This window comes from Papilio xuthus, unplaced genomic scaffold, assembly GCF_000836235.2.
Source record: "Papilio xuthus unplaced genomic scaffold, Pxut_1.1 DF828177.1, whole genome shotgun sequence".
NCBI classification, from domain to species: Eukaryota; Metazoa; Arthropoda; class Insecta; order Lepidoptera; family Papilionidae; genus Papilio; species Papilio xuthus.
In genome coordinates, this window is record NW_013530472.1 from 2,057,884 (window position 1) to 2,067,724 (window position 9,841).

At 30.9% G+C, this 9,841-nt stretch overlaps 1 protein-coding gene across 5 annotated transcripts; it reads right to left on the bottom strand.

Annotated features, from left to right (window-relative positions):
* Nucleotides 1-972: 972 nt before the first annotated feature.
* LOC106113857 (protein angel homolog 1) lies at nt 973-9,106 on the bottom strand. 5 transcript variants are annotated; one of them, XM_013306896.1, is made up of 10 exons: nt 8,968-9,106; nt 5,637-5,786; nt 5,270-5,412; nt 4,757-4,914; nt 4,497-4,661; nt 2,984-3,201; nt 2,641-2,730; nt 2,104-2,224; nt 1,660-1,865; nt 973-1,376 (listed from the first exon to the last, which is right to left on the bottom strand). In XM_013306896.1, exons 2-10 carry the CDS (start codon nt 5,693-5,695, stop codon nt 1,223-1,225), a joined length of 1,314 nt encoding a protein of 437 aa, XP_013162350.1. In that variant the 5' UTR covers nt 5,696-5,786; nt 8,968-9,106; the 3' UTR covers nt 973-1,222. The 5 variants fall into 5 exon arrangements, with proteins under 5 accessions (XP_013162350.1, XP_013162347.1, XP_013162349.1 ...); XM_013306893.1 differs by having other exon boundaries at nt 5,637-6,147; XM_013306895.1 differs by having other exon boundaries at nt 8,964-9,106.
* Nucleotides 9,107-9,841: the final 735 nt, after the last annotated feature.

Below are 9,841 nucleotides of genomic sequence, written 5' to 3' on the forward strand. Positions count from 1 at the left end.
CTAAAGGCTGTTTTTCGATTTATTTATTTGTAAATTTCCATGATAATAAGACAATCAAACATAGCGTGTCTTTTAAAACCAATTTTGAAGAAAATAAAAAATGTAATCAACATATTAAAACTATCAATGACACAAAAATTCGCTTGATTTTTTTTTGGAGTTATTTCACCGTCACAAAATCTTATCTTACTAAGTGAAGTGAATTTGCTTTGTTGCGTCACGTAATTATTAATTAAATCCTAGGTGATCCATTTACAGCGATTTAAAGTTCTTAATATTTCACGTTTCATGAAAATCAATTTTCATATATTAACAGCCATTAAAAAAATGTTTAAAAAAATATTGACACCCATATAAAATCCAATCCAACAAACTAAAACGTAACTCAATATAAAAATATAATTTTCATAATCGTATTTATATTTACAATAATCCTGTTCGATAATCATATTATCCTATTCTTTATTAAAATTTAAATATTATTGAAACCGACCTATAGTGCTACAAACTTTTCTGGCTTTTAAAGTGTCATAGTTATGACGATTCTTCCGGACGTTCCTCATTGGTCCGATAGGCCCATCGATTGATCGGCTTAGTGAAAAATTTTCCGATTAAACCGTTTGATTCTATGAATTTGATCCTAGCAGGAAACACCCGTTATATAATATATAAAAGGTTACATAATAAAGTATATCTAAAAAAATAACTAACGTGACGTCTACTTTAGTTACACTTTACACATCCAGCCGGAGAAATTTGTAGCGAACAATAGGTCAATCAGTTATTCGCGATATTTTTCAATAACTTCTATAGACATGTAAATGGCTCCAGTTTTTATACACCAATATTTTACAATATTCTTATAATATACATTGACAATAAAAAATTCCGCGACCTGTAAAAATACTTTTATTTTATATTCATAGGCAAAATTGCAAGAAAAATATATTTCACGTTTCAACGTCAAAGAGATTAAAATTTTTAGGAAATTAGTTTTCATCTAAAATTAGAAAAGAACTTTTTAGAAGAAAAAAAGTAAGACGGAGAACTACCGAAGCTAATAAAGGATAATCCTAGTATTAAAATATTTTTTGTATAAAGACACTTATATAATACAAATTTTAGTGTCGGTTTCGACTACAGTGAATTTTCATAATCAAATTTGCAGTTTCGCTTTCGTTTCGCTTTCGCGGTTTAGATATCGTGAGTGTTTCGTGTCGTATTATAAATTGGAATTCGGTGGTTTGATTTCGAAGAGAGCTGCGAGCGCTAGATGATCGGAGCCGTACACGTGGTTAGGTAGCGGTCCCATCTTCATACATTCCTCTTCTGTAGGCAAACGGAGACGCTCCAATAGTCTCAGCGTACTGCAGCGACTGTAACCAATTATCAAGCACTTTTCCAAAATATTACGTAAATTTTATAAACAATATCTAATTTTAGAGCTAAAATTCAGAATATTTGTGGATTTCTTCCCTATAGGAAAATCATAATATTTGCGATGAAAATATAAATGGTTGTAGTTTCGTGTTCATTTCTTAACAAAACAAATTCATTTGAAACATTGCACTTTTAATAATAATGGGTCAAATAAACAATTCTATTCTCGTTCACTATTAAAAAATAAAAGAAAAAATAAATCCAATATCAGTTCCATACCTAAAATATATATAGTCGACAGTGAGCCAGCAGTTTTGGAAGGTGGTGGCCTCCGGTGCGCCATCAGGCTTGTGCTGACCGTACACAGAGGCGAAGCGCAGCGAATGCGTCAGCACTCCGCTGTTGAACATCGCGCCGTACTTTTCTGTACCGTCAGCAGACTCGGAAGCGGGCAAGTAGCCCTTATTGTGCTCAGAGTTGAAAATCTGGAACAAAAAGATCCGCGCTGAATAAATATAAACTTAATTATTAGCCTATGTGTTCTTCCAGTCTGTGTTCTAAAACTATGCCAAATTTCAGCTAGATCCATACAACCGTTCTGAAGATACCTCCTAACAAACATCCATCCAAACATTCGCATTTATAATATTAGTAAGATCTAACGAAACTTAACAAATGGAAATCTATAATCTCTGCCTACCCCTCTGAAATTGAAATGATTACCTTTAACATACTGGTGTCAGCAGTGAGGCCTCTCTGTCGACTCAAGTACACGGAAAGATGTTGACAGTTGTCGGTAACACCTATTCTACTCCAATCTGAATCATCTCGGAAAGGAGCGGCGCTGAAACAAAAATCCTATATATTTTATGCGTCTAGTGATAGTTATAAAGGTACGTCATGCGCATCCAGAAGCTTTTTCATAGATGTAAGTTACATTTCTTACTAGCTGTCGCCCGCGACTCCGTCAGCGCGGAATTAAAAAAAAAATCTATTGGTCGCAGCGTAATGTTACATAGCCTAAAGCCTTACTCTATAAATGGTCTATCCAACAAAAAAAAAATTCAAATCGGACCAGTAGTTCTTGAGATTAGCGCGTTTAAACAAACAAACTCTTCCAATTTTTAATATTATTATAGATTTTTGTGTACTAAATTTAAGTAAAACGAGATGAATATTGTGTTATAACCGTATTTTTTTCTTTATACAAATATATAATATAATTATCGTCGTACAATAAATTGTTTTAATAATAATTACCAAACATGTCCCTTTCCTAGTAGCTGTACGATAGCGCTGTTGGGTGGTGAATTCAGGTCTCCCGTCAGGATAATTGGGTAGTATCCAGCTCTGAAAAGTATTACGATTTATCATTTCAACAAGAAATTAAAAAAAGTACACACACATATACGCTTTATACAAGTAAACATTTCGCAAAACATTTATTAGCAGTCGCAATAAATAACTACATACTACACAAAATCAAAGAAAAAAAAGTCGCTATGATCACACATCTCATACATTTGCCTGAGCAATTTTAAAAATTTGTAGCTTAATATGCATACGATTATCTTACTATTACTTAAGATATACGGCAACTCACTGCTTGCCGTCGTTATAGTACGCGAAGCGGTCAATTTCTGCGAGGAACAGCTGTATCTGAGCTAGACGTAAGTCAGTCCTTTTGGGATGGTACTGCAGGTGAGTGGTCGCGATGACGAAGGGCGCGGGGGCAGCGCGGGGATTGCGCGGGGAGAGGCGCAGAGCAATGCCCACGTTGTCACGATTCAACATCGGCAGTTCTGGCTGGTAAAACTCCACCTACACATACTTCTTATGTACAAGGATCATTGGAATTGCAATCTTTATAGGCTTATTAGTAGAAATCATTTTAGAGGATTTAAAAGAATATATACATTTAGTTTGTTACCGATTTGATACTTACATTTCTTTAATAGTATAAACAAACAGATACAAAAGAGGCAAACTAAGAAGTAGGATAGCCAGCAATATCGAATAAATGTACATAATATCAAAAATAAAAAACACATTTGTACATGGTGGGATTCGAATCCAGAATTGCAGATTACAAGTAAAGTGCTTAACCCCTGAGCCACCGACGCTAGTTTTCTTATACCATACAAACATTTGCTAAAGTTCATCACCCTTCAGTCTTTGCAAGTTTTCATCCAGAGTAACCAGAGATATGTTAATATTGTACAAACACATGTACTTAATACTTTAGCCAAAAGGGGAACGTTCTAAATACCTAGATACTAGACAGCCTCGTGCTGTCTGACTAACAACAATAGAAGACCTTCGAAACAGATCGAGACGGTGTACACGTGTAATCATTCGTGTACACGTGTAATCATTCATATACAAATGTATATTCAAAATTCACAGTTTTTTTGGGAGTGGTGATCGAAGATGTCTGTTATAAGCATAGATAGTTGATTCTTCTTGATCGCTTTGAATATTTCAGTGACACGTGGAGTACATAATATTTTCAGGCAGAGTATTGTCCTTGAAACTATTGTGCACAGTTTTTTTTTTGTTCTTTTGAGTTTTTGACAAAAGCGATAACATATCTGCATATCAATAATCTATTGTAGTTAAAAACCTTGAGCATTTAAGGCATATTTGGTGACATCAAAGTTACAACAACCGGGAAATAAACAATGGGTTATTACGATTTAATTGATGGCATTTAGAAGTAAACACTTTTTTATTCATCTAATTTGATTAGGTCAGAGTCCAACAGTACGAGAGAAGTGAAACTTAGAATTAAAAAGTTTTGTCAGTCAGTAAGAAAAATGAGGTATCGTTATTATTAGGGTTCCGTACCTCGTAGGAAAAAATCGGTTTTGTTTGTTGTCCGTCCGTCCGTCTGTCAAGACCCTTTTATTGATAGTATATTGAATGTTTGAAAATTAATTTCGTGAATATGTTGAACAGATTTATTTTTGAGGAAATTCTATTGATGATTTTTGTCAAAAACTAAATCGATTGGATTGAAAATTCTAATTGCGTTAGGAAGGTAGTTAAGGAAAAGTCTCATTTATATTATAATAACATAGTTAATAAACTATGTACAAAACATAAGATTTACTTACATTAAGATGATCTTCAAGATTAAACATGGAGCGTTTAAAATATATAGCACAGCCATCTTTTCGGTGACCAGTTTTTTGTTTAAAAACACCATAGTAGCCCATCTCTTCAAACTTTGAGTAAAAACTGCTTAGGTGTGATGCTTGAACTTCTTGGAGACATAGTATCTATAACAAGGTTTAATTTTACTTTTACTTGCACATTGTGAAGTAGCCTGGGGGCCGTGGAATTTTACGGTATGGATTTTTGACAGTACACTTACATCGGGTTCCAGATGAAGAATTTCAGTGTAAAGGCGAGATGCTCGCACGTGCCACTTGAGGTCGTGCGGATAGCAATTTTTATACAAATGTGGATATGACTCCAATAGACACTGTGCTAAAACATTGTATGATACGACTTTAAACTTAAAACTGTTTCCTGAAAAAAAACTTCATTTAACTGACATATTTTTATAGCATATTTATTAAGATTTCTTAAAAAATAACGGAGTTTAACTCTCCTTTATATGATTACCATTTAAAACTATAATTAAATGTGTCTCTTGATTACAATCGTAATAATTAATAGTTCCTTATAACCACAGCGTCATTTAAATATGCAAAACCTTGAGTACAAACTTTTGATCTTTTGTCAAAATGGGCGTTATAAATACATATGTCAAAATAAAAAAAATCACATAATAATTTAGTATGTACGTCGCATGGTTGGTCCAAATACCACCGCGACCAGAGTTATAGTATTTATTTTGTTTAATTTATGCAGTAAATCATACCGTCATAAGTATTACTCCACTTTCCAACTGGCTCCCATATTCTAAAATTTGGAGGAATTTCCCTTCGTATACTTCGGTTGTCATTGGCTGTGGAGGCCGAGTTATTTAACTGAATCCATGATTGACTTTCATCTTCCGACAATCTAATAACAAAAAGTACATAATAACCTTCATGTTTTTATTGCATTACATAAGGACTATATTAATTGTTGTTGACAATTGTTTTGCTATGTAAATAGTTGCACAGTTGCAGTTGCACTGTATAAAAAATTTATAAAGAAAAAAATATATATAGATTTATCTGTTACCATTATATAGTAAATAATCAATTATAAGATTGTAATAAAAATACAATTTCGATACTTACACATCGAACTGTCCCCCGTAACTGACATGGTTTAATGACGGCTGGAATGAATCACCCATTGACTTGACTGTTATATCCGCATTGGTATTAGCAAATGGCTTCTTGGAGCGAAATCTCTTCCTTTTATTAGCAAGCAGCCGGCACTGTTGGCTGTTGTGAATGAATGGGTTGAATGATGATCTCTGATCGTATACAGAACTGCATATCGCGCTTCTACAACTTAATTGTGAGAAAGCTAGTGAAGGTAATATTTTGTGAGTTAAATTTTCGCATGCGGGCTTCAAGCATCTGTAAAAACTGTTTGTCAAATTCAGCATATCTTTATAAATGTATAAAATTAAGTTAACATGTTCACTAGTATTTATAACTATTTGATAAACGCCCATTCATTAGAACATCAAACTATTGAACATCGAAACATCGACTAGTAACGAAAATCTTCACTTATCATTAATCTTATATAGTTCTTTGGGTCACATAGAATTTGCCCTGTAATTCTCAGTATTGCGAGCTGCAAAGAAAAAAACATTATTGTATTTGTATTATGCGTCTAATTTAAATATAAGTAATATCCAATATAGAGTGAAAAAAAGCAATTTTATAAATAAATAACATTACCAAACATGACACTAACATTTAACACAAGCCATGCTATTAGTGGTCCACTTCAAAACAGACAAGGACAACAGCATTACAAGATTGTGATTGTCGCATTAAAAATTGTGATCAAGGACTGCTTTATTATTCAATAAATAATCTGTATACATAAAAACGTTTAATAATAATAGAGGAAGTGGAAGTTAAAAATTTTAATTCTCTTCCATGTTCCATCAATTTTTTTTTGTAATAAATAATTTAACCATGATATTTAAATATCTTGATAATTTCACATAATATACATACTTAAAAATATATAGATACATACATAAATAAGGCATCAATATGCATTGATCTTATAATTGAGGTATTTTCCAGCTGTTTATATTATGTAATGTTTGAAAGTTGTATAGCTTTACAACACCCAACAAGGAGAATTAAAAAAAAGAAAATAGTTCTTTCGATCTACATATAAAGGAGTGTCGCGCCAAATGAAGGTCTGTGGACTCTGCCTACCCCTAGGTGTTACGAGCGTGGATTATTGTGTTGTGTTGTTATATTTGGATATGTTCAATTATTGAAGATAATTTTTAAATTTGGACAAACTGATTTAAGATTTGCCAAATAGGTGATGTAATTTTTCTTATGGACATTAAAAATTGACTTTTTCTTAATGCTGTACATTCCATGTCATTGTTAGCAATATAAGATAAATCCTGTTGTTGGAAACTTAATACTTATTCATTTATGCTAACTGTTTACAAAAAGACTTAAAATGCTATGTAGCTTTTTGCAAAACATAGTTTTATTGTTATGCAGAAGTAAAAAAACATTTATTTCATTATTCAAGTTACAATAGCGAAATAACACATATGACAATTACTTTTTATTTTATAAAAGAATTATAAATAGGGCTGTAAACATTTTCTACTATTTTTACTATGATAATATAATATACTTACATTATTTTTGCATTTACATAATACATTAAATAGATGTCAATAAATTTAAGCTTTAAACTACATAATTCTTAACATAAACAAACCTAGTCATTAAGTATAAAAAACATATTCATATCTATTATTATAATGTTCAAGCAAAGGTATACGGAGATAAAATCGTTCGTGTTTTGTTAAGAGTCTGTTATCAAAATTCTCTTTCCTTACTTTCTCATTTGTGCTTTTGAAATTCAACTCAAAAGCAAAACTGAAAACTCTTTTTAATTTCACATTTAATTTATATATGTACATAAATATTTATGCATAAACTTAAATACTAAGAGAATAAACACCTCCGCTCGCCTTTACTCTTTGACTAAGTGCATATTGAAACATGAAACTCCACTACAGTGTCACTTGTATTGACACATTTAGGTGTCTCTGCATTTTCAAATAAAATGTGAGAGATAGCAATATATTAGTAAAGAAGATTAGTCAAATTTAATTAACCACATTTTAAGGTAAACAATCAATGTTAAAAATTGTCCTATGAAATTTTTCTACAGTTGTGTTGATCAACTTTTTCTTAAGTTTACCTTTACCACATTTTAAAGGTTTTCTACACTTTGTAATGTATAAAGTTGATAAATATTGTAGCAATATATTTAGCACTATATAAAAGTCAGGATTACAAATCAAGTAACAGTTTTTATTCAATATTAACAATAATAGAACCTTCATTTACTACTAACTGTCACCTCCGACTTCATCTAAGCGGAATAATAAAAAAAACTGCAAATCAAGATCTGTCCAAATTTTATCAAAATCCTTATTGTGGAGAGAACATATTCTAACAAACATCCAACTAAACTTTTACATTTATAAGAAGAAAGATATGCAAGAAAAATGCAGATTTTGTTCACTAATGAAGGCTACCGTATGTTAGCATGGGGTTAGATCTTTTAGTAAGAATAAGTTAACTAGTTAATAAGTTAACTGCAGTGCTAATAGGATATGTAGTAGTGTTATGTGTATATACAAATAAGGAAACAAAATAAGCTAATTTATCCATTAAAAAAGCAAAAAATAATAATAATTCATTAGTTCAAGTATTACCTATAACTAATATTCTGACGCTCATTGATATTATAGACAACTAGGACATTTCATTTTATTTACCTTTGATGGGCCTACAGTCTCAAATCAAACTGATCATAAACAAACATTGTTTTCATTTGATTGTTTTATTATATATATTCTATAGTTAATGAAGCCATGCCAATAATCAAGCCAAACAAAGCAGTATCTAAATAAGGTAAAACGATATAATAGACTATCTATTGAGTATTCTATTACAAGTAAAACATACCTACAAATTAGTAAGATTTTCAGACTGCAACAAATGTTATTAATTTTTTTTTATTGGGAAAATTACAATACTCTTATCCAAAATATTTTATGTTTGAGAATACAAATAAATGATATAGCGAACGATTCATTGTTTAACAAATAATAAAAATAAAAGAGATGTTCATTATGTTAGATATCCATTTATTGCAATACACCATATATCATAGGAATGTTTTTTTTAATTTTTTAATATGTTATATAACAAAATCAACAAGCAGAAACACTAATATGACAAAACAGTTAATGAACAAGAATAGTAAGCGGCCCAGGTTGAATAAAACAACGTAAATTGAGTAAACTCAAACATATTAGTCCACTCTTTCATGAGGAAAACAAAAATACCATGACAACACAATCTACAAATACATTATAAATTACTCACCGACCTCTCCTGTAGTTCGTTTTAACGCCAAACGCCAACACAAATGCTCTGCCAAGCTGCAAACTTTACCACTATACCACATTTACCACATTTACTTATTTAACTATTTGATTATTTGATATCATATCATTTGACATTTTCCTTTTTTACTATTCACCAAAGAATAACAAAGAGTACAGATAAGTGCAATATAGATAACATATTAAAAAATTAATGTAACAAACACATTACATTCACATTTCTCTTGGTTTTTTAAAGTTATAAAAGTAGGTATTGTTTTTAAGTTCAAATGTACAACGTTAAACTAACAAAACAATGTGTTTTCAAAATCACCCTTGATTGATTAATACTTAAATTACAAATAAAGTCTGTGGTAAAAAACCCAGCCATGGTATGTCACTGTCAAAATTTTGGCGTATTCAAAAACACAAACATTATAACCCATGATTAATAATTACTGTAGCTATATATAGTGGTTTTTATTCAATAAATTACTGTAAAATGACGAAGAAACTATTAGCGAACTTCCAGCAAGAAAGATAGAAACTTAATAAACTAAAAGGTAAACAGGAAATTAAAGTAATTGAAGCAAATAGTTTAGTATTGTGTTCGAGTTAAATAAATTTTATTGTGCCTTACATCCTGAAATTTTTATGAATTTCTAAAGTTAAAAAGCCGTCACAGTAAAGTTTTTATTACTTTTCTGCACGGTACAATATCTATGTATTGAATACTGATATTTATTTTATAATTGAAATTTTAATATTTTTCTTTTGTTGCTAATGTAATTACTTATTACGTGTACCATGTTTAGCAATTAATTATAGATTTAAAGAATATCAACATAATAATATTTACTGTTTTACAGGTGTGTGGAG